Raw genomic sequence first — 26,198 nt, 5'->3', positions numbered from 1 at the left:
TCACCTACTCAGGCCCTCTGTGACCTATTCAGGTCCTCTGTGACCTACTCAGGCCCTCTGTCACCTACTCAGGCCCTCTGTGACCTACTCAGGCCCTCTGTCACCTACTCAGGCCCTCTGTGACCTACTCAGGCCCTCTGTCACCTACTCAGGCCCTCTGTGACCTATTCAGGTCCTCTGTGACCTACTCAGGCCCTCTGTCACCTACTCAGACCCTCTGTCACCTCTGTCATCTCCGTTAATTACTTTTTTATGGGACCGTCGTGATGATGTTTGAAATGATAGAGAACAGAGAAGAGAGGTAGGCCCAATACTAACAAGTATTCACATAACACAAAACAAGCAAGGGTGCTAAACCAAGACTGGCATGTGTGGAATTTTATGGAATCCCCCCCCCAAAAAATGTTTTTCCGATTGGATAAATAAGAGCGTTCTTTATGCCGAAAAATACAAATCTCTTCTGACCTGACTTGAATCTCACATATGACAGGAGCACCTAATGTAAATATGTGTTCTGACGTCATAGAAATATGATTAAATGTATCGTTTAATCCAATAAGACTGTGATGTTGTGTTAAAATGTAAAGTTTAATTCAATAAGACTGTGATGTTGTGTTAAAATGTAACGTTTAAGTCAGTAAGACTGTGATGTTGTGTTAAAATGTAACGTTTAATCCAATAAAACTGTGATGTTGTTTTAAAATGTAACGTTTAAGTCAGTAAGACTGTGATGTTGTGTTAAAATGTAACGTTTAATCCAATAAGACTGTGATGTTGTGTTAAAATGTAACGTTTAAGTCAATAAAACTGTGATGTTGTTTTAAAATGTAACGTTTAATCCAATAAGACTGTGATGTTGTGTTAAAATGTAACGTTTAATCCAATAAGACTGTGATGATTTGTGTTAAAATGTAACGTTTAATCCAATAAGACTGTGATGATTTGTGTTAAAATGTAACGTTTAATCCAATAAGACTGTGATGTTGTGTTAAAATGTAACGTTTAATCCAATAAGACTGTGATGTTGTGTTAAAATGTAACGTTTAATCCAATAAAACTGTGATGTTGTGTTAAAATGTAACGTTTAATCCAATAAGACTGTGATGTTGTTTTAAAATGTAACGTTTAATCCAATAAAACTGTGATGTTGTGTTAAAATGTAACGTTTAATCCAATAAAACTGTGATGGTGTGTTAAAATGTAACGTTTAAGTCAATAAGACTGTGATGGTGTGTTAAAATGTAATGTTTAATCCAATAAAACTGTGATGTTGTGTTAAAATGTAACGTTTAAGTCAGTAAGACTGTGATGTTGTGTTAAAATGTAACGTTTAAGCCAACGAGACCTTGATGTTGTGTCTCAATATTTCTACATCTGCAACCTATTCTTCAGACAGCAGCATGTGTGTGGTATCTTCACAGTCTCTGTGTATGACGTGTACTGTATAGATAGTACAGCATGTGATACATGTATGGGCTGTGTATAATTGGGTAAAGAAGTGTGAGTGTGTGTGTGTGTGTGCGTGCGCGTGCGTGCGTGCGTGCGTGCCTGCCTGCGTGCGTGCGTGTGTGTGTGTGTGTGTGCGTGTGCGTGTGGAGCCCTGCTGAGCCCCAGTACTGCAGTAGAGATAGGGAATGACAGTGTGAAATGAAAAACACACAGATAGGGAAGTGGCAGACCGGCAGACAGGAGCCAGCCTCTCTGTATGCTGTAGATTAGGCTGACTCCTACACCACATTCCCCAGGAAGACCAGCCCAGACCCTGCTATCCTGGCTTCACTATTCCCCCCAAGACCATGAGAGCCAGGCACAGAGGGAGACGCACGGACAGACGCACAGACAACCATACAACAATCACATCACACACAAACCATGTTCGGACAACCACAGCCACATTAATACCACACAGAATCAGACATGAGTAAATATTATTGCACAAAACTAGCACCCGGAGAAATGGTCAGTGGGTGTACTGAATGAGGCTCACACACACACACACACACACACACACACACACACACACACACACACACACACACACACACACACACACACACACACACACACACACACACACACACACACATACACACACACATACACACACACACACACACACACACACACACACACATACACTCCAAAGGGACCTCACTAGCCCTCAGATGCTGCAGATGTCTTGGTGTCTCTCCAATTGACTATACTGTACTAATCCGTCCATTCATAGACAATAAATACCTCTGGAAATTCCTGTGCTCTCTCTAGGGTAATATAAAAGATGAAGATAAACCCAGAAATTCCATTCAAGGCGAAGGAATGTACGCCACAAATGACAGTGGCTTCAAATTTGTAGATGATCAAAGTCGAAAGGCATTAATCAAATGACCATTTCTCCATGGTGTACAACCAAGAGAAACAGAACATTACTAAAATGGACATAAATAACAAATACGTGCTTAAGGATAACCAGAGACTGACCAGGGACAGGGTAACCAGAGACTGAGTGGAGACGGGGTAACCAGAGACTGACCAGGGACAGGGTAACCAGAGACTGAGTGGAGACGGGGTAACCAGAGACTGACCGGGGACGGGGTAACCAGAGACTGACCGGGGATGGGGTAACCAGAGACTGAGTGGAGACGGGGTAACCAGAGACTGACCGGGGACAGGGTAACCAGAGACTGAGTGGAGACGGGGTAACCAGAGACTGACCAGGGACAGGGTAACCAGAGACTGAGTGGAGACGGGGTAACCAGAGACTGACCAGGGATGGGGTAACCAGAGACTGAGTGGAGACGGGGTAACCAGAGACTGACCAGGGACAGGGTAACCAGAGACTGACTGGAGACGGGGTAACCAGAGACTGACTCGGGACGGGGTAACCAGAGACTGACCGGGGACAGGGTAACCAGAGACTGAGTGGAGACGGGGTAACCAGAGACTGACCGGGGACGGGGTAACCAGAGACTGACCGGGGATGGGGTAACCGGAGACTGAGTGGAGACGGGGTAACCAGAGACTGACCGGGGACAGGGTAACCAGAGACTGAGTGGAGACGGGGTAACCAGAGACTGACCAGGGACAGGGTAACCAGAGACTGAGTGGAGACGGGGTAACCAGAGACTGACCAGGGACAGGGTAACCAGAGACTGAGTGGAGACGGGGTAACCAGAGACTGAGTGGAGACGGGGTAACCAGAGACTGACCAGGGATGGGGTAACCAGAGACTGAGTGGAGACGGGGTAACCAGAGACTGACCAGGGATGGGGTAACCAGAGACTGAGTGGAGACGGGGTAACCAGAGACTGACCAGGGATGGGGTAACCAGAGACTGAGTGGAGACGGGGTAACCAGAGACTGACCGGGGACAGGGTAACCAGAGACTGAGTGGAGACGGGGTAACCAGAGACTGAGTGGGGACAGGGTAACCAGAGACTGAGTGGAGACGGGGTAACCAGAGACTGAGTGGAGACGGGGTAACCAGAGACTGACCGGGGATGGGGTAACCAGAGACTGAGTGGAGACGGGGTAACCAGAGACTGACCGGGGACAGGGTAACCAGAGACTGAGTGGAGACGGGGTAACCAGAGACTGAGTGGAGACGGGGTAACCAGAGACTGACCAGGGATGGGGTAACCAGAGACTGAGTGGAGACGGGGTAACCAGAGACTGACCAGGGATGGGGTAACCAGAGACTGAGTGGAGACGGGGTAACCAGAGACTGAGTGGAGACGGGGTAACCAGAGACTGACCGGGGACGGGGTAACCAGAGACTGAGTGGAGACGGGGTAACCAGAGACTGACCAGGGACAGGGTAACCAGAGACTGAGTGGAGACGGGGTAACCAGAGACTGACCGGGGACGGGGTAACCAGAGACTGACTGGAGACGGGGTAACCAGAGACTGACTGGAGACGGGGTAACCAGAGACTGACCGGGGACGGGGTAACCAGAGACTGACTGGAGACGGGGTAACCAGAGACTGACTCGGGACGGGGTAACCAGAGACTGACCGGGGACGGGGTAACCAGAGACTGACCAGGGACAGGGTAACCAGAGACTGACTGGAGACGGGGTAACCAGAGACTGACTCGGGACGGGGTAACCAGAGACTGACCGGGGACGGGGTAACCAGAGACTGACCAGGGACAGGGTAACCAGAGACTGACTGGAGACGGGGTAACCAGAGACTGACCAGGGACAGGGTAACCAGAGACTGACTGGAGACGGGGTAACCAGAGACTGACTCGGGACGGGGTAACCAGAGACTGACCAGGGACAGGGTAACCAGAGACTGACTGGAGACGGGGTAACCAGAGACTGACTCGGGACGGGGTAACCAGAGACTGACCGGGGACGGGGTAACCAGAGACTGAGTGGAGACGGGGTAACCAGAGACTGACCGGGGACGGGGTAACCAGAGACTGACCGGGGACGGGATAACCAGAGACTGACCGGGGACAGGGTAACCAGAGACTGACCAGGGACAGGGTAACCAGAGACTGACCGGACTGACCGGGGACAGGGCAACCAGAGACTGACTGGGGACAGGGTACCCAGCGACTGACTGGGGACAGGGTAACCAGAGACTGACCGGGGACGGGGTAACCAGAGACTGACCAGGGACGGGGTAACCAGAGACTGACTGGACTGACCAGGGATAGGGTAACCAGAGACTGACTGGACTGACCAGGGATGGGGTAACCAGAGACTGACCAGGGACGGGGTAACCAGAGACTGACCAGAGACAGGGCAACCAGAGACTGACCGGACTGACCAGAGACAGGGCAACCAGAGACTGACTGGACTGACCGGGGACAGGGTAACCAGAGACTGACTGGACTGACCGGGGACAGGGTAACCTGAGACTGACTGGGACAGGGCAACCAGAGACTGACCGGGGATGGGGTAGATCGAGTGGTCTACGGCCCCCTCTCGGACCCGTTTGGAGCAGCGTGATGGACTGTATAATGAGGCTCGCGCGGAGCAGGGCTCACGAGGCACCTCATTCATAAGAGTCGTATCAGCCTCTCTAGTGTGAGAGGAGATTTACACCGCGCACTAACCCGCCAGTTTGGTTTGTTGGTGAAATATTAGGATTATGACAGCCGCAGGACGAAGAATAATTGATGGGTCAAAGGGGCATGTAGGTTCAAGGTTCGCTATAGGGTCACAGGAACAATTGTCATATTATCCGATTTATTTGATGACGTGATGTTCTACTGCAAGAGTTCTACTCACTGTCAATAATAAAGACCATTCATTTAAAAAGTACGACTACATCTTATCTTGTCGTTTACGTATTTTCTTCTATATTTTTGAAATTCAACAACAACTATTGAAATAGAGGAATCAATATGATCTGCTTGGCATCGTAATGGTTGCCTGTGTGATTAGCCCTGTAATGAGAATGGGCCTGCTTTTATCTAATCAACTTGTCCAATCACATGTGTTAGAAAGAATAGGAGAATATATTATTAAGAGATAAAATATTAATTTGGTTAGCTGAAAGTGACACCCGCGAAAATGTACACTTGCCCTGAAATGTATAAACTTTTTATTGTCAATTGAACAAATAAATAGAAAGGAAATGATGAGGGGAGTTGTTTTGTTTATTCCTACAATAAGTTTACATTTATATTTTTTTGAATAACTTGTATCCATTATTTCTTACAGGCTTAACATATGCTTGTGTCAAAAGTAGTAGCCTAAAAGCAATTCCGTTAACAATGTGAAATATATTAATATTTTTGGGGTTACAAGTATAGCCTAACTCAGATTACATTTTTCTAGCTGCAGAAGTAAAATGGTTTATATACATATTTTGACTAACAAAAATTACATTTTCTGTACGAATGCTGATTTGGCAATTTAGAACAGAAGCGTTATAAATAGGTCAATTACCTAATTAAATATCTAAAATATTTCAATTTGTCAATCGTTAGCAGTCGTGCTAATTGATAAAACAATCACACTGTCTTGCATGCTACACATGACCATATACAGTTAATATCCCACACATTGCAGCATGTTTTCGTGAATATGTCGTGCAATGCATAGACGAGTCTGTCTCAAGAGTATCACAATTACACACCCTTTGTTCAAACCATCGATACGTGTAATTTTTCAGATGAACTCTTTCTTTATCATTTCTGGTGGATAGAGCTCGTTACGAATAAAAATTGTAATTGAATATAAATGAGCAATGAACATTGTTTCGCCATAGTCGAAATACCATGAATAAAAAAACACCAAACATACTTGCTATACTATTCTACCTCGTTTTTCCAGAGTCAACCTGATGACAGGCATTCAGTGAAATCTCCAAATGTTGACAGACTGAGCTGTTTTAACACTGATTGGTGGATCACATACTCAGAGTAAAGATTTATTCTATGAGCCTCTTCGTCGGCTACACATATTACTGTAATGTATACTTGCGTACTTGCTACGTCTGAAACCGCTACCTCCGAAGGTGACACACGACGCTCGTCCAGACAGTCGCCCCGGTTTGAAGCAGGACGGTGTAAACAGAAATGTCTCGTTGAGCCAACACTCACTCCTACAGTATAAATGGTAATAGCAGAGCAATGGGTTTGAAACAGCTGAAATGTATAGACATTTTCCTAATATTTGAGACTTGTATTATTTAGTGTTTACCTTAATAAATTGCAGTAACAGTTTGTTACATTCGGAAATTGTTGCAGTAACAGTTTGTTACATTCAGACATTGTTGCAGTAACAGTTTGTTACATTCAGACATTATTGCAGTAACAGTTTGTTACATTCGGACATTGTTGCAGTAACAGTTTGTTACATTCGGACATTGTTGCAGTAACAGTTTGTTACATTCGGACATTGTTGCAGTAACAATTTGTTACATTCGGACATTGTTGCAGTAACAGTTTGTTACATTCAGACATTGTTGCAGTAACAGTTTGTTACATTCAGACATTGTTGCAGTAACAGTTTGTTACATTCAGACATTGTTGCAGTAACAGTTTGTTACATTCGGACATTGTTGCAGTAACAGTTTGTTACATTCGGACATTGTTGCAGTAGCTTCCGGCTACACTATGGGAGCACATCCCACCACCAGAAACATGTTACATTTAGATAATACAAATAGGATATGTTTTTTATATGCAACATTGTGTGGCGATTTTAAAGGTGGCACCACAGTTCCCAGAGTGGTGGAAGGGGATTGTTTTCCTGAGGCCAGGAGTTTTTTCCTGATATGGTAGTAGGCTAACCTAACTAACTCCGGGCCCTCGTTGAGGCGGGTATGGCTTCCATATAAAACAGCTCGTTGTGGTGAGTTCCCTTTATACCCACGTTTTCAGTAGCAATTTGCTTTTACCACTTTGAATTATTTGCATTACAGTGATAAAACAAAGCCTGGTTGTAAGGTAGGCCTACTGTACTTTTATATTCGAATGAAATGACTAATCCTTAGTTTTGTGTTACAAATGTTACAAGACGGGAAAATAAACCTTTTAACTGTCTGCACATGCATGCTTGTGAATTGTTGCATTATTGAATAGTGTAAAATGTTGTAGAATAACAGTTTTTGTCATTGTTGAATAGTTTGTGCTTACTGGCTAGTGGCCACTGAAACGTATGTTAAATGTGAGCTGCGGATCAAGAAAGTCGCGTTGCCAGCCACAACAAAAGGTAAGGCAAGTATGTCATTTGAATTGAAAAGTTAAATGAGGTTTTGCCACCCCGCTCATCACGCTCCTTCATATCTCGTAGTGGGAATAGGGCCTATGATGACAGACATTCAGACGACCAAACCCATCCTTGATTAAAAGACGACTGTAGAAAATGAACAGACTGATTCAAGTCACAGGTCGTTGGACCCTCCTCGGTGATAAAATAAAATACATGTATTGAGTAGAAGTGATTGTCTCCTATATCTCTCTGCGCTCGGAGGAGCAGGAGGAGTGAGACGACCGTTTAGAACGTCATCATCAGCGGCTGCGATCAGCTGTGTCGACGAGGAAACATCGAGAAGAAACACAGAAACAATCTGCTTCAGAAAATATCACAACTAATTTTCACAAGGGCCAACAATTATTATTATTTTTATATACAAAAGTAAAACAGAACGTGATGTAAATTATCTGGATTTCATTTTAGTTGTTGTGCAGAACTAGACAGGTATCCTAGTAGTTAGAGAGATGGACCAGTAAGCGAAAGGTTGCAGATCGAATCCCCGAGCTGACAAGGTAAAAATCTGTCGTTCTGCCCCTGAACAAGGCAGTTGAAAGTATAATAGCAGTATTTCGATACCTTCCCACTTATCCGTAGACTATAATTCATATATAGGCCTAGTGAGTGACGGCGAGGCAATAGCATATATTATTTAACTAGGCAAGTCAGTTATGAAGAATTTCTTATTTTCAACGACGGCCTGGGAGCAGTGGGTTAATACCACTCCAACTACGACAAGACCAACTCTAAGCCTAGCGTACCACTAATAATACTCCTCATTGTAATAACTGACTGATTTATTTATTTTAGTTCGGTGTCATACACCAATTGGTGCACAGCCCACGTGGGCTTATAAGACCATATTTCTTGAAATATCATGTGCACAAAACACAGATCAAATTAACATTTGACAATGTAATAATTGAATCATAATCACGGCAAGTACAGCTACCATTTTGTCACATTAGACAAGCAATACATAATAACATAAGCACAGCATGATAATAATGTAATTGTCATAGTTAGCCCATTTTAAGGACCGTTTTGTTATCCTTGGTAATGAAAGTTACGGTGAGATAGCGCGATGCTAGTGGCAGTATTTGTTAGACTCTGCCTTGAGGTATTAGGACTACTGATAACCGTCCTAATCATAACGATAATAATTACAGAAAATAGATCACTTTTTCTTCTGGAGGTGGAGTCAATCGTTAACTGACAATAATTCCAAATGTCTATAGTTAAAGTGATAATTGTTCTATCATCATGCCAAGTTATTGGTAGTATCTCTTATCGCCCCGTTGTTGTTTTTATAGAGATCTCATTCTCATATATGGTCATAAGATAACAAGCATAACTTTCCCTCTCAGAGGAGACATTATTTGTACAGCAAGCTCTGATTTAGCTAAGTTTGTGTACGGCTCGTTTCTAGACACACAGCACTAGTTGAATGATGACCAATCTAAAAAGATGTGCTGCGTAAATTTGACCCGTGTTGATCTATCTTTGTTGAATTAAAATAAAGGCAAGCCTACAGAGTCTGTTTACTTTTCGGTGTTTTATTTATCATTTTTATTTTGTTGTCCGTTAGTTACTAGACTGCACCGTCACGATTAATATATAGGAAAACAATAGAAGTATCACATCATTTATTGGGTTGAATCATTTTAAAACAACTTTAACATTTCAGAAAGAACTGTGACAATTTCGTGAATCTTTCAATTTTAACTTATTGTTGATTGTAAAAAATAAAGCACAGCAAATTCCGCAAAAGTGTGTCTCTTCTTCAGATAGGATTCATTAAAGCTGGTCTTGCGCTTGCCCCCTCTGCCCCTCTCCTCCTCCAACTTCTGAGTCCTACCTTGTGCGTCACGTGGTCTAGCCCGTACAAATAACTCCCAGTAAAGTTTTCCAGCAGAGAACTAATCGGAGCTCTATTAAATCAGCAATTATCAGCGACGTTAACTATCTTCACTTACAAAGAAGTGATAGAGAGAGAGGCTTAGACCATCCGGGGAAGTAAGAAATATTTTTTCCTCGTAAACTTTTCGGCACAAAGGCGTTTTGTACATCTTTGTGGGAGCCTCGGTCACTTTCGTTGAGTCTATCTAAGTGAACAAGTTTGAACAAAGCGCTGCTGAACCTGCTCCTCTGGAAAAAGCTTTATCACCCAACTGTTCTTATCTGGTAAGATAATACAAAAGTTCTTGGATGAAATTGTATTCCTCCTGTGCACACACACTGCTATCAACGTTTTATCTGTTTCGCGTTACTATTGATAGAAATATGTGCATCCCAGATATGGCTCGCCTATCTATTGTGATTGTGGTGTTTGATTAGGTTCCTGCAATAATTGAATTACAAAATGCAGGACCAGTGATCCTCAGGTTAGCTGTGGTCGCTGATAGTCTCCACGTAAAGATATGGGGAACCGTTAGTGTCATTTTAATCCGTTACATGTCAATAAGAGTGATACAAATAATATCTTACTCTTGTTGTTGAATGTAATCAATTTGTTTTCTATTTTTCATGTTATTTCTAAAGCCGAACTATTGCGATTTACACCGGGTTAGTTTAGGCATAATTCCTGATATTGTCCACAGATTTACCTAAATAATATCGAAAGTTATTTTAAAGGGAAACGAGCGTGTTTTACAAGAGATGGCGATAATAGACATATAACAGGTTATGTCCCAGGTCTAACTGTAGCTGGGTGATGTTTATGCTGTAATTAGTGCTATGGGTTTCATCTCTCCACTACAGGACACTGTTGTTTATTGTGGTGTTTCCCTTTCATACAGGAACGGATTTATTTGCTCATTATCCCGCAAACTGGATAACGAAAAATCGCCGACGACTCAAGCTGTCCTAGGAGCTAATTGAAAGTGTCTTGTCGTGACCCACTTTGTCCCAGGAGTCCAAACCCATATTCTTCCATATAGGGCGAGAATACGGTGTTAAAATGTACCAAAGCCTTGCTATGTCATCCAACCAGTCCCCATACGCACACGATGCAGGGAACTACATGCACCCTTCAGCGAGTTCCCCAGTCTACGTGCCCACTACGAGGGTGCCTGCTATGCTGCAAACCCTGCCGTACTTGCAAACATGCGAGTCCGCCCATCAGTCCCATGGCCTCGGCGGGCATCACGGCTGGTCTCCGGCTGGCTCAGACAGTTCGTCTTTCATTCCGGGCAGCCCCCATCCGCCTCCCGGGTTCTCTTACTCTCACAGCCCGCCAGTAAGCAGCAATAACGGCAGGGACACAGCCTACCAGAACCAGCTAGTGCTTAGTAACGGTGGTCGGGTTGACCACTATGGCAGCACATTAGTGCGGTCCGTTGGAGGATCATTCTCGAGTCCCTACGCGTATATGAGCCCGGAGATGGCGACCTCTTGGACACCTGGACACTTTGAGAGCGGTATGATCAGTCTTCAGGGACGACAAGGTTGCCTGTCTGGTAGACGGTCCAGTTTTGGTATGTAACAGTCTTTGATTTTTGTCTGACATTTCCTCTTAAACAGAAGGGAATTTGTAATATCAAATCATGTAATCCTATTTACTAATGTCCCGTTGTTCTGTGTTTGTGTAATGGTGTAATTGGTGAAGGCCACGAACAAAAATAAATAGCACACGATGAACAAAAAGGACCATAATTAAATGTATATGATATCATATGATATGGATATCATAAGGTGAATGCACCAATTTGTAAGTCGCTCTGGATAAGAGCGTCTGCTAAATGACGTAAATGTAAATGTAATGTATATCCCAGGCCTAGTAACCCTGCATATAGGCAGACAAAATATGTAGACCTATATTTTGATAAATATGAATACGATTTTAATAAGATTAAAAGTTGTGGATAATTCACAATTTAATGGAAAAACTGTTATTATAACAGTTATTTCTCCGGTTTATAACTTTTGCTAATGAGGCTATTCGTTTGTGTGTCTGTGAAGGCTTACAGAGGCCCGTGCTCTGATTTCACAATTTCTTTCTGTGTTCTTTCTAAAGGTATTTATGGATGCGATTGAGAAGTCCCATTGTATGTGGTTAATTCTCCCATCGATTGTAGTCAGTCACAGTGATTCAATCAACCTTCAAAAAAAAAGAATCTTTACCAGCTTTCACAATACACATTCTTTAAAAGAGAGGTTGCTAAAACCAGTTAATTCAGGTGCTAATTGCATCCCCACCAACAGTCCGTTTTATTTTCTAGTGTTTTGATGATCAATACACACTCACTAGTGGAAACCGTCCAATTGTCACCTTGATCAGACAGAAAGGCCTATATGGAAATGGCTTTACGATACACGTTTAGTAAGCAGTCAACACGTCCTTTGATGGTCCAAAATCCAGAATGTTCTAAAGTGGTATTTTGACCTGTTGCATGGACATAAGGACGCAGTTCATTTCTAGGCCATAGTCCATTCCATGTTAATAACAATAAACACTATATGTTTCTTTATTACTTCGTTTCACATGAAACAGGAACGAATTTTCATCCTGGTGAAAATATCCCGTTATTTTTTATTTATTTTGGATCGACGGTTAATCGATTTGCTAACTTGTTGAATCTAAACGATAAGTGTGTGTATGTGTTTGTGTCTATGTTTGTGTGTGTGTGTGTGTGTGTGTGTGTGTGTGTGTGTGTGTGTGTGTGTGTGTGTGTGCGTGTGTGTGTGAACAGTAGGTTTAGATATTTACCCCATGTCTGGTTCACTAGACTATGTTGTCAATATTTTAGATATGGCACCTTGATATCTCATGGCACATTTACGCATGAGGAAAATAAGACATTTAGCATGATAAAAAAATCATTGTTGTTACTTTTTTCTTCTTCTATTGTTATCAATATTACTGTTGTTGTTTTTTTTTAATCTATTTATGTTATTTCAATATGTGAATAAGGAATTCGAGTGATTAATTGTAGGAGGCCGTCTAGTGTCAGTAGCTTGAGTGATATGGGGACCCCTTGATCCGTAACACTGATAGAGCCCCATTAACATTCCACCGTCTGCGCTCTGTGCCCCGCCAGCAAGCCGCCCTAATAGATACGTCTATGACCCTCTCTCCATATTGATACATTCGGTTTAGTTCTCTTTTCATCAGAAGAGGGTTTTAAATTCCTCTCGAGCGAGCTAAGAGGGGGGAATATTTATCAGGCGTTGGCGCTTTACGTCCACGATATGGGTTTACAAACATCAAACATGCTGGCATGTTATGTCCACCAATACAGGTTTACAAACATCAAACATGCTGGCATGTTATGTCCACCAATACAGGTTTACAAACATCAAACATGCTGGCATGTTATGTCCACCAATACAGGTTTACAAACATCAAACATGCTGGCATGTTATGTCCACCAATACAGGTTTACAAACATCAAACATGCTGGCATGTTATGTCCACCAATACAGGTTTACAAACATCAAACATGCTGGCATGTTATGTCCACCAATACAGGTTTACAAACATCAAACATGCTGGCATGTTATGTCCACCAATACAGGTTTACAAACATCAAACATGCTGGCATGTTATGTCCACCAATACAGGTTTACAAACATCAAACATGCTGGCATGTTATGTCTACCAATACAGGTTTACAAACATCAAACATGCTGGCATGTTATGTCTACCAATACAGGTTTACAAACATCAAACATGCTGGCATGTTATGTCCACCAATACAGGTTTACAAACATCAAACATGCTGGCATGTTATGTCCACCAATACAGGTTTACAAACATCAAACATGCTGGCATGTTATGTCTACCAATACAGGTTTACAAACATCAAACATGCTGGCATGTTATGTCTACCAATACAGGTTTACAAACATCAAACATGCTGGCATGTTATGTCCACCAATACAGGTTTACAAACATCAAACATGCTGGCATGTTATGTCCACCAATACAGGTTTACAAACATCAAACATGCTGGCATGTTATGTCCACCAATACAGGTTTACAAACATCAAACATGATGGCATGTTATGTCTACCAATACAGGTTTACAAACATCAAACATGCTGGCATGTTATGTCCACCAATACAGGTTTACAAACATCAAACATGCTGGCATGTTATGTCCACCAATACAGGTTTACAAACATCAAACATGCTGGCATGTTATGTCCACCAATACAGGTTTACAAACATCAAACATGCTGGCATGTTATGTCCACCAATACAGGTTTACAAACATCAAACATGCTGGCATGTTATGTCCACCAATACAGGTTTACAAACATCAAACATGCTGGCATGTTATGTCCACCAATACAGGTTTACAAACATCAAACATGCTGGCATGTTATGTCCACCAATACAGGTTTACAAACATCAAACATGCTGGCATGTTATGTCCACCAATACAGGTTTACAAACATCAAACATGCTGGCATGTTATGTCCACCAATACAGGTTTACAAACATCAAACATGCTGGCATGTTATGTCTACCAATACAGGTTTACAAACATCAAACATGCTGGCATGTTATGTCTACCAATACAGGTTTACAAACATCAAACATGCTGGCATGTTATGTCCACCAATACAGGTTTACAAACATCAAACATGCTGGCATGTTATGTCCACCAATACAGGTTTACAAACATCAAACATGCTGGCATGTTATGTCTACCAATACAGGTTTACAAACATCAAACATGCTGGCATGTTATGTCTACCAATACAGGTTTACAAACATCAAACATGCTGGCATGTTATGTCCACCAATACAGGTTTACAAACATCAAACATGCTGGCATGTTATGTCCACCAATACAGGTTTACAAACATCAAACATGCTGGCATGTTATGTCCACCAATACAGGTTTACAAACATCAAACATGATGGCATGTTATGTCTACCAATACAGGTTTACAAACATCAAACATGCTGGCATGTTATGTCCACCAATACAGGTTTACAAACATCAAACATGCTGGCATGTTATGTCCACCAATACAGGTTTACAAACATCAAACATGCTGGCATGTTATGTCTACCAATACAGGTTTACAAACATCAAACATGCTGGCATGTTATGTCCACCAATACAGGTTTACAAACATCAAACATGCTGGCATGTTATGTCCACCAATACAGGTTTACAAACATCAAACATGCTGGCATGTTATGTCCACCAATACAGGTTTACAAACATCAAACATGCTGGCATGTTATGTCTACCAATACAGGTTTACAAACATCAAACATGCTGGCATGTTATGTCCACCAATACAGGTTTACAAACATCAAACATGCTGGCATGTTATGTCCACCAATACAGGTTTACAAACATCAAACATGATGGCATGTTATGTCTACCAATACAGGTTTACAAACATCAAACATGCTGGCATGTTATGTCCACCAATACAGGTTTACAAACATCAAACATGCTGGCATGTTATGTCCACCAATACAGGTTTACAAACATCAAACATGCTGGCATGTTATGTCCACCAATACAGGTTTACAAACATCAAACATGCTGGCATGTTATGTCTACCAATACAGGTTTACAAACATCAAACATGCTGGCATGTTATGTCCACCAATACAGGTTTACAAACATCAAACATGCTGGCATGTTATGTCCACCAATACAGGTTTACAAACATCAAACATGCTGGCATGTTATGTCTACCAATACAGGTTTACAAACATCAAACATGCTGGCATGTTATGTCCACCAATACAGGTTTACAAACATCAAACATGCTGGCATGTTATGTCCACCAATACAGGTTTACAAACATCAAACATGCTGGCATGTTATGTCTACCAATACAGGTTTACAAACATCAAACATGCTGGCATGTTATGTCCACCAATACAGGTTTACAAACATCAAACATGCTGGCATGTTATGTCCACCAATACAGGTTTACAAACATCAAACATGATGGCATGTTATGTCTACCAATACAGGTTTACAAACATCAAACATGCTGGCATGTTATGTCCACCAATACAGGTTTACAAACATCAAACATGCTGGCATGTTATGTCTACCAATACAGGTTTACAAACATCAAACATGCTGGCATGTTATGTCCACCAATACAGGTTTACAAACATCAAACATGCTGGCATGTTATGTCTACCAATACAGGTTTACAAACATCAAACATGCTGGCATGTTATGTCCACCAATACAGGTTTACAAACATCAGACATGCTGGCATGTTATGTCCACCAATACAGGTTTACAAACATCAAACATGCTGGCATGTTATGTCTACCAATACAGGTTTACAAACATCAAACATGCTGGCATGTTATGTCCACCAATACAGGTTTACAAACATCAAACATGCTGGCATGTTATGTCCACCAATACAGGTTTACAAACATCAAACATGCTGGCATGTTATGTCCACCAATACAGGTTTACAAACATCAAACATGCTGGCATGTTATGTCTACCAATACAGGTTTACAAACATCAAACATGCTGGCGTGTTATGTCTACCAATACAGGTTTACAAACATCAAACATGCTGGCATGTTATGTCTACCAATACAGGTTTACAAACATCAAACATGCTGGCATGTTATGTCCACCAATACAGGTTTACAAACATCAAACATGCTGGCGTGTTCTGTCCGCTGATATGAGTTTACAAACATCAAAGATGTCTTATCTTACGGCCTTCACGTCTGGATTCATGATTTATTTTATATGATTTCAATGTATCCAAAAAATACAAAACTGACCAAAGAACAACATTTTTACACAATATACAAATAGGCACACACATAGCACTTGCAAACACAATAGGCCTAAATTGTATGCCATCGTCTATAAACTCCCATTTTACTAAAGTGTCTTGGAAATAATATTATGTCCAAATTTACAGAATGATGCAATTTAACTGAACGTGATGATGATGGGTATTTTCATAGCTAGTTTCAGCCCTGTTCAACCCAACACCACCTAGGCTCCAGATAACATTACTACTCTATGACCTGGCTGCATCATATCACAGACATGTCAGAGGAGTTCCCAGGAGAGGGGCGCGAGTGCGTAAACTGTGGCTCCATCTCTACTCCTCTGTGGCGACGGGATGGTACCGGGCACTACCTCTGCAATGCCTGCGGACTGTACCACAAGATGAATGGAATCAACAGACCGCTCATCAAACCCCAGAAACGCCTGGTAAGCACCATTGCGTTATTTGTATGTTCATAAAAGTGTATGAACGTAACATAACTTTGAAGTAGGTTTCCTCCTAGGTTCCTCCTGCCTTCTAGTGAGTTTTTCCAGGTCAGTGTGCTTCTGCCCCAGCATTGCTTGCTGTTTGGGGTTTTATGCTGGGTATCTGTAAAGCACTAAGTGACAAACTGCTGATGTAAAAAGGGATTTATAAAATACATTTGATTGATTAATTGAATTTGTCTTATTATTCACATATACAGTATATATTACAATAGTCAATGTGCACTTCAATATGGACGTTTAAGAATATTTTGGTCACTAAATGTATTGATTTGATTTAGAGAAAAACCGTCTTATGCAGATAGTAGTTTCTTCTAGGTCCAAACCGTTAACCTGGTATTGGAGGAAAAAGAGTGTGAGGTAAAGGGCCAGTCTGTTCCTTCAGAAGGTCAGTGTAGTAGACTGAGAGAAAGAGGCCAGTCTCTTTCCCAGGCAGGAACCAGCCTCTCAGAGCCAGCAGCTGCTGTGAATTACCATGGCCAGCTCAGCCTTCAGCTCAGCCTTCAGCTCAGCCTTCAGCTCAGCCTTCAGCTCAGCCTTCAGCTCAGCCTTCAGCTCAGCCTGGCCTGCTTCTGTTTTTATTTGTTCTTCAGTGACCTTGCCCCAGGGTTATCTGTTTTTATTTGTTCTTCAGTGACCTTGCCCCAGGGTTATCTGTTTTTATTTGTCCTTCAGTGACCTTGCCCCAGGGTTATCTGTTTTTATTTGTCCTTCAGTGACCTTGCCCCAGGGTTATCTGTTTTTATTTGTTCTTCAGTGACCTTGCCCCAGGGTTATCTGTTTTTATTTGTCCTTCAGTGACCTTGCCGCCGGGTTATGTGTTTTTATTTGTCCTTCAGTGACCTTGCCCCAGGGTTATCTGTTTTTCTTTGTTCTTCAGTGACCTTGCCCCAGGGTTATCTGTTTTTATTTGTCCTTCAGTGACCTTGCCCCAGGGTTATCTGTTTTTATTTGTTCTTCAGTGACCTTGCCCTTGGGTTATCTGTTTTTATTTGTTCTTCAGTGACCTTGCCCCAGGGTTATCGGTTTTTATTTGTCCTTCAGTGACCTTGCCCCAGGGTTATCTGTTTTTATTTGTTCTTCAGTGACCTTGCCCCAGGGTTATCTGTTTTTATTTGTCCTTCAGTGACCTTGCCCCAGGGTTATCTGTTTTTATTTGTTCTTCAGTGACCTTGCCCCAGGGTTATCTGTTTTTATTTGTCCTTCAGTGACCTTGCCCCAGGGTTATCTGTTTTTATTTGTCCTTCAGTGACCTTGCCCCAGGGTTATCTGTTTTTATTTGTCCTTCAGTGACCTTGCCCCAGGGTTATCTGTTTTTATTTGTCCTTCAGTGACCTTGCCCCAGGGTTATCTGTTTTTATTTGTTCTTCAGTGACCTTGCCCCAGGGTTATCTGTTTTTATTTGTCCTTCAGTGACCTTGCCCCAGGGTTATCTGTTTTTATTTGTTCTTCAGTGACCTTGCCCCAGGGTTATCTGTTTTTATTTGTCCTTCAGTGACCTTGCCCCAGGGTTATCTGTTTTTATTTGTTCTTCAGTGACCTTGCCCTTGGGTTATCTGTTTTTAGCCAGATCTGTACTAAGCGAGAGAACAGAAACTACTATGTGTTTCTGCAGAGAAATCTCACTTGTGTCCAATAACAAGCTGATAGATAGAGAGGCGAGGCAGGTTCAGCCAGGAGAGCTTAGGGCCCAGTGCTATGAGAAACATTTCTCATGTCTTTAGCAGTACACTACATGATTGGCCTCATTATGGATACTATGGAGGCATCGTGTATATACGACGCACTTCACTTACAGCGAAGGGGTAGTTTACTCCCCCCAAAAATAACATTATACGACAGAGTCCATGGAGTCAGCAACGCTAAATCATTTTTTTTTGGGGGGGGGGGCTGAACTATCCTTTTAAGGTGCTCGTTCCCAACACCTGTCAATACAATCCGCCAGGCGCCGACTGGCCATCTAACACTAAACTACACTTGTCATCTTCAGCTGGTCTTGTCCTTGGTCCAATTATCTCTCAGTATAATGCTTTGAGTTATGTGATGGAATAGTCTGGTTATTGACAGCCTGTCTTCTCCATCTGTAGCAGACCACATCTCGCCGGGCCGGCCTGTGCTGCACTAACTGCCACACCAGTACCACCACGCTGTGGCGTCGCAGTGCAGAGGGAGAGCCTGTCTGCAACGCGTGTGGCCTCTACATGAAACTACATGGGGTAGGCAACACACACACACCATACACACACACACACACACACACACACACACACCATACACACACACACACACACACACCATACACATACACACCATACACACACACACACACACACACACACACACACACACACACACACACACACACACACACACACACACACACACACACACACACACACACACACACACCATTCAGACACACACACACACACACACACACACACACACACACACACACACACACACACACACCATTCAGACACACACACACACACAAACACACACACACACACACACACACACACACACACACACACACACACACACACACACACACACACACACACACACACACACACACACACACACACACACACACAGACACACACACACACACACACACACACACATTTCCCATGTACCCTACTCTACTTACATCATGTAATGTACACGTGTATCGTTTGTGTTGGAGAAAAACCTGTCTAAAATGCTGCTCTAAAAACCAACCCTTAGCAGCTTGGCAGTGCAGTGTGGGTCACGTAACCAACCCCTAGCAGTCTGGCAGTGCAGTATGGGTCATGTAACCAACCCCTAGCAGCCTGGCAGTGCAGTATGGGTCACGTAACTAACCCTTAGCAGCTTGGCAGTGCAGTGTGGGTCACGTAACCAACCCTTAGCAGCTTGGCAGTGCAGTGTGGGTCAGATAACCAACCCTTAGCAGCCTGGCAGTGCAGTGTGGGTCACGTAACCAACCCTTAGCAGCTTGGCAGTGCAGTGTGGGTCACGTAACCAACACTTAGCAGCTTGGCAGTGCAGTGTGGGTCAGATAACCAACCCTTAGCAGCCTGGCAGTGCAGCGTGGGTCAGATAACCAACCCTTAGCAGCCTGGCAGTGCAGCGTGAGTCAGATAACCAACCCTTAGCAGCCTGGAAGTGCAGCGTGGGTCAGATAACCAACCCTTAGCAGCCTGGCAGTGCAGCGTGGGTCAGATAACCAACCCTTAGCAGCCTGGCAGTGCAGCGTGGGTCAGATAACCAACCCTTAGCAGCCTGGAAGTGCAGCGTGGGTCAGATAACCAACCCTTAGCAGCCTGGCAGTGCAGCGTGGGTCAGATAACCAACCCTTAGCAGCCTGGCAGTGCAGCGTGGGTCAGATAACCAACCCTTAGCAGCCTGGCAGTGCAGCGTGGGTCAGATAACCAACCCTTAGCAGCCTGGCAGTGCAGCGTGGGTCAGATAACCAACCCTTAGCAGCCTGGCAGTGCAGTGTGGGTCAGATAACCAACCCTTAGCAGCCTGGCAGTGCAGCGTGGGTCAGATAACCAACCCTTAGCAGCCTGGCAGTGCAGCGTGGGTCAGATAACCAACCCTTAGCAGCCTGGCAGTGCAGCGTGGGTCAGATAACCAACCCTTAGCAGCCTGGCAGTGCAGTGTGGGTCAGATAACCAACCCTTAGCAGCCTGGCAGTGCAGCGTGGGTCAGATAACCAACCCTTAGCAGCCTGGCAGTGCAGCGTGGGTCAGATAACCAACCCTTAGCAGCCTGGCAGTGCAGCGTGGGCAGCATATTATTTGTGTGAAAGCTTACCAAGGTCATCATGGTTGGTCTTATCATTAGATACAGTTGGGAAGAAGGGGGCATTGAGTGTGTTTTCCAGGTAAGCTTTCCTTTGTTACAACTTAGATCTAAATTCTTGTCCTCTCCACCTCCTCCTCCTCCTCTCAGATCCCCAGACCAATGGCCATGAAGAAGGAAAGCATTCAGACAAGGAAACGGAAACCTAAGATGCCGAAGTCCAAAACCTCAACAGGTAAGAATGAAGAACGGAAGGAAAGAGAATGCGTGAAGTTTAGTCAGGTTGATGAAAGTTTGCATCTGTGTGTAAGAGAGAGGGGAGCGGGTGAACCGACCCATATAAAATCCTATTGATATCTTATATCGGTCTGGTCCTATTTGTACCTGTCACTCACTCACCCATCTGTCTGTGTTCTTCAGGAGGGTCGTCAGCATCAGGCACCAACTCCCCGTTCTCCCTGTCTGTCTCAGAACATGCCTCTACTATAAAGAGTGAACCCAACATGGTCCCCTCCCCCCACGCCAGACAGGCCGTAGCCTCTATGTCCCAGGTAAGCCCTCTGTATTCCAGGATCCTTTCACTACTACAGTACTATCTTCAACTAATACCGTATGATATGCTTTCAATGTTCACTGTCCGAAAATTATATGGCAGTAATGAGAATTCCATTTTTGATGTTCACTTAATTTACATATCATTTATATATCTAATTCTTTCTCTGAAGACTTCATCACATCTGGATAGTGCAGGATCAGGACATGTGGACATCAAGTATGAGGACTACCCCTTCACTCCTGCGTCTATTGCCCCACAGAACTCCTGGTGTGCTCTGTCTCAGGCGTGAGCTAGCTAGACCACAGTTCACTTGGACCAGGTCCTGGGCCTGGGCCTGGACACAGCTTAGCTCAGCTCACTGTGGATAATATAGACTTGTGAAGAGAACTACCTGTTATTGACTAACTCTTTTTCCCGTGGAATTGAGGAATCGAAAAACAGAAGGAAGCGACGGCAATCAAGTGGAATGTATTTGTGGCTACTATCAATACTATTTCTAGTTTTTGTTGTTGTTGTTGTCTTTATTGATGTTGTCATTATTGATATTTTGCTGAGTTCACCATCGTAGTTTTACATGGTGTTTCAAGAAATAACCAGAAAGAGTTCAATAAGTTATTACAGAGTGTTAAAGGGATACTTCGGGATTTTTCAATGAAGCCCTTTATCTACTGACCCAGAGTCAGATGAGGCCCTTTATCTACTGACCCAGAGTCAGATGAGGCTCTTTATCTACTGACCCAGAGTCAGATGAGGCCCTTTATCTACTGACACAGAGTCAGATGAGGCTCTTTATCTACTGACCCAGAGTCAGATGAGGCCCTTTATCTACTGACCCAGAGTCAGATGAGGCTCTTTATCTACTGACCCAGAGTCAGATGAGGCTCTTTATCTACTGACCCAGAGTCAGATGAAGCCCTTTATCTACTGACCCAGAGTCAGATGAGGCTCTTTATCTACTGACCCAGAGTCAGATGAGGCCCTTTATCTATTTCCACAGAGTCAGATGAGGCTCTTTATCTACTGACCCAGAGTCAGATGAGGCTCTTTATCTACTGACCCAGAGTCAGATGAAGCCCTTTATCTACTGACCCAGAGTCAGATGAGGCTCTTTATCTACTGACCCAGAGTCAGATGAAGCCCTTTATCTACTGACCCAGAGTCAGATGAGGCTCTTTATCTACTGACCCAGAGTCAGATGAGGCCCTTTATCTACTGACCCAGAGTCAGATGAGGCCCTTTATCTACTGACCCAGAGTCAGATGAACCCATGGATACCATTTTTATGGTTCTGTGTCCATTATGAAGAAAGTTAGAGGTAGTTTCACGAGCCAATGCAAATTAGCGTTAGCGCAATGACTGGGAGTCTATGGGTGTCTGCTAGCATGTAGAGACATACAAATGGTATCCACGATCTGGTATCCTTCATCTGACTCTGTGGAAATAGATAAAGAGTTTCATTGCCAAAATCCAGAAGTATTCCTTTAAACACAAAACCGGATGCACAAAGAATACAAGTGTTTTATTACCTCTGAACGTGTTTCATTACTGCCGTGTAGATGGTTAACTTTCATAGAAACATTATTTATGTTGAGATAAGAATCATCACAAAACACCAAAGACAACATGTCAAATCCCAGAAGTCCCTTCCCTTCTCAGAATGTTTTGTATGTTCAAGGTATGACCTCAAAAATAGGAAGTATAGATTTACATGTGTTTTGTATGTAATGAATTACAGATGTTGTTCATTTAACAAACGATGCAAATATATTCATTTCTATTTTATCAGATAGGTTAAAAGTGGCTAAATACTTTTTTATTTTATTTTAGACGTCACAACTGCATACTGAATCAGTTTTCTATATTTCCAAAACCACTGTTCTATTAGTTCAAATTTTTACAATGTATCGTCTGATCATTTAACGTGCAATTACTTCATTTTCAAAAATGTAAGACAAAGAAAAATATACTTTTATGTTAATTATTCTGAATATGTTATTCAACTTGTTTTTGCTGTATTTTTTGTTGCTGTTGAAATATAAGGGAGTTCTATTTGTATTTCATAACGTACAATTGTAATGTTCAGGGACTTGAACCTAATTATACTTTTTAGCTTTTTTAACCAGGTGCGATAGTCTCTCTGGTTTTGCAATGCTCTTTGAAATCTGTTTAGTTTATTAAACCGATAAATTCATTGTTTTGTGTTTTTATGAAAAGTGATTTTAAAGAAATTGTGGAAACAAATCCACTTTTATTTGACCTTTTAATGATTTTGTTTGTGCATGATCTGCCATCATAGTTATTTACGGTAGTTGAGTCCTTAATCATCTATTTTCACTTGTTTCTTATGTGGACTGCAGGGTTATTCCCAGAACCACTGACATCCTGTGTGATATTTATAGTGAAAACAATTGTTTGATGCCAAACCATTTATGTCAGAGGAGCCTACATTATAGTAGGCTCTAAAAAATATATGTTTTGTCTGGTTATCTGGTTTCAAACTAATGATATCAGGTGGATTTTGATGTGTGTTAGAGTTAAATATGTGCGTTCTCAGTAGGAGGTGGATTAGGAGGCTAGGAGTACCTCTCCTGACTGGTTAAATGGTTACTGTTGAACATGTGTGTGTATATCTATGTCTGTGTGTCTGTGTGTCTGTGTCTGAGTTTGTGTGGAGGGTGTGTGCTCCTGTTGCTCAAGCCAGCGTTGTCAGACCAAAGGTTGAGTTCCAACTGTGCTTTATGGTCCCTGGGACCTGGGTCTGGCTGGCACGCGTTGGTCCTGCCTCTGAGGAATACTGGAGCGTCAGCAACAAATGATCAGCTTTACTGCCTCATGGCGACACACAGGCAGAGGTGCTGCCACAGCCCTACTTTTATGATTCTTTTCTAAGTTGTTTCTATACTCTTATCTGTTGTGATGCTAGTTGCTGTGTGAGTGAGTGATGTGTTATATCGTGATGAATGGGTAACATCATTAGACTTACACTGCTGAATAGCTCTCTCCTACAGAGCTTAGACTGGCTATGGTTAGAAGTTAGACTATCTATGGTTAGAAGTTAGACTATCTATGGTTAGAAGTTAGACTATCTATGTTTAGAAGTTAGACTATCTATGGTTAGAAGTTAGACTGGCTGTGGTTAGAAGTTAGACTATCTATGGCTAGAAGTTAGACTATCTATGGTTAGAAGTTAGACTATCTATGTTTAGAAGTTAGACTATATATGGTTAGAAGTTAGACTGGCTGTGGTTAGAAGTTAGACTATCTATGGCTAGAAGTTAGACTATCTATGGTTAGAAGTTAGACTATCTATAGTTAGAAGTTAGACTATCTATGGTTAGAAGTTAGACTATCTATGGTTAGAAGTTAGACTATCTATGGTTAGAAGTTAGACTATCTATGGTTAAAAGTTAGACTATCTATGGCTAGATGTTAGACTATCTATGGCTAGAAGTTAGACTGGCTATGGTTAGAAGTTAAACTGGCTATGGTTAGAAGTTAGACTATCTATGTTTAGAAGTTAGACTATCTATGGCTAGAAGTTAGACTGGCTGTGGTTAGAAGTTAAACTGGCTATGGTTAGAAGTTAGACTATCTATGTTTAGAAGTTAAACTATCTATGGCTAGAAGTTAGACTATCTATGGTTAGAAGTTAGACTGGCTGTGGTTAGAAGTTAGACTATCTATGGTTAGAAGTTAGACTATCTATGGTTAGAAGTTAGACTATCTATGGTTAGAAGTTAGACTATCTATGGTTAGAAGTTAGACTATCTATGGTTAGAAGTTAGACTATCTATGGTTAGAAGTTAGACTGGCTATGGTTAGAAGTTAAACTGGCTATGGTTAGAAGTTAGACTGGCTGTGGTTAGAAGTTAGACTATCTATGGCTAGAAGTTAGACTATCTATGTTTAGAAGTTAGACTATCTATGGTTAGAAGTTAGACTGGCTGTGGTTAGAAGTTAGACTATCTATGGTTAGAAGTTAGACTATCTATGGTTAGAAGTTAGACTATCTATGTTTAGAAGTTAGACTATCTATGGTTAGAAGTTAGACTGGCTGTGGTTAGAAGTTAGACTATCTATGGCTAGAAGTTAGACTATCTATGGTTAGAAGTTAGACTATCTATGTTTAGAAGTTAGACTATCTATGGTTAGAAGTTAGACTGGCTGTGGTTAGAAGTTAGACTATCTATGGTTAGAAGTTAGACTATCTATAGTTAGAAGTTAGACTATCTATGGTTAGAAGTTAGACTGGCTATGGTTAGAAGTTAAACTGGCTATGGTTAGAAGTTAGACTATCTATGTTTAGAAGTTAGACTATCTATGGTTAGAAGTTAGACTATCTATGGTTAGAAGTTAGACTATCTATGGTTAGAAGTTAGACTATCTATGGTTAAAAGTTAGACTATCTATGGCTAGATGTTAGACTATCTATGGCTAGAAGTTAGACTGGCTATGGTTAGAAGTTAAACTGGCTATGGTTAGAAGTTAGACTATCTATGTTTAGAAGTTAGACTATCTATGGCTAGAAGTTAGACTGGCTGTGGTTAGAAGTTAAACTGGCTATGGTTAGAAGTTAGACTATCTATGTTTAGAAGTTAAACTATCTATGGCTAGAAGTTAGACTATCTATGGTTAGAAGTTAGACTGGCTGTGGTTAGAAGTTAGACTATCTATGGTTAGAAGTTAGACTATCTATGGTTAGAAGTTAGACTATCTATGGTTAGAAGTTAGACTATCTATGGTTAGAAGTTAGACTATCTATGGTTAGAAGTTAGACTATCTATGGTTAGAAGTTAGACTGGCTATGGTTAGAAGTTAAACTGGCTATGGTTAGAAGTTAGACTATCTATGGTTAGAAGTTAGACTATCTATGGTTAGAAGTTAGAC

At 42.2% G+C, this 26,198-nt stretch overlaps 1 protein-coding gene across 2 annotated transcripts; it reads left to right on the top strand.

Annotated features, from left to right (window-relative positions):
- Positions 1-8,936: 8,936 nt before the first annotated feature.
- LOC106566420 (transcription factor GATA-5) lies at positions 8,937-23,502 on the top strand. 2 transcript variants are annotated; one of them, XM_014134429.3, is made up of 7 exons: positions 8,937-9,899; positions 10,514-11,191; positions 16,731-16,900; positions 19,048-19,176; positions 20,906-20,990; positions 21,176-21,306; positions 21,481-23,502. In XM_014134429.3, the coding sequence occupies exons 2-7, from the start codon at positions 10,675-10,677 to the stop codon at positions 21,598-21,600; spliced, it is 1,152 nt and encodes a 383-aa protein (XP_013989904.2). In that variant the 5' UTR covers positions 8,937-9,899; positions 10,514-10,674; the 3' UTR covers positions 21,601-23,502. The 2 variants fall into 2 exon arrangements, with proteins under 2 accessions (XP_013989904.2, XP_013989907.2); XM_014134432.3 differs by lacking the exon at positions 8,937-9,899 and adding an exon at positions 10,042-10,280.
- Positions 23,503-26,198: the final 2,696 nt, after the last annotated feature.

The sequence above is a fragment of the Salmo salar genome, chromosome 13 (genome assembly GCF_965601325.2).
Source record: "Salmo salar chromosome 13, fSalSal1, whole genome shotgun sequence".
Lineage (NCBI taxonomy): Eukaryota > Metazoa > Chordata > Actinopteri > Salmoniformes > Salmonidae > Salmo > Salmo salar.
The sequence above is the reverse complement of the archived record's forward strand: the minus strand, read 5'-3'. Positions and strand labels throughout refer to the sequence as shown.

Coding starts and splice junctions, on each gene's coding strand:
- LOC106566420 (XM_014134429.3), top strand. CDS start 10,675: ATGTACCAAAGCCTTGCTATGTCATCCAACCAGTCCCCATACGCACAC. Junction 11,192..16,730: donor TGGTAGACGGTCCAGTTTTG/GTATGTAACAGT, acceptor ATCATATCACAG/ACATGTCAGAGGAGTTCCCA. Junction 20,991..21,175: donor GAAGTCCAAAACCTCAACAG/GTAAGAATGAAG, acceptor TGTGTTCTTCAG/GAGGGTCGTCAGCATCAGGC.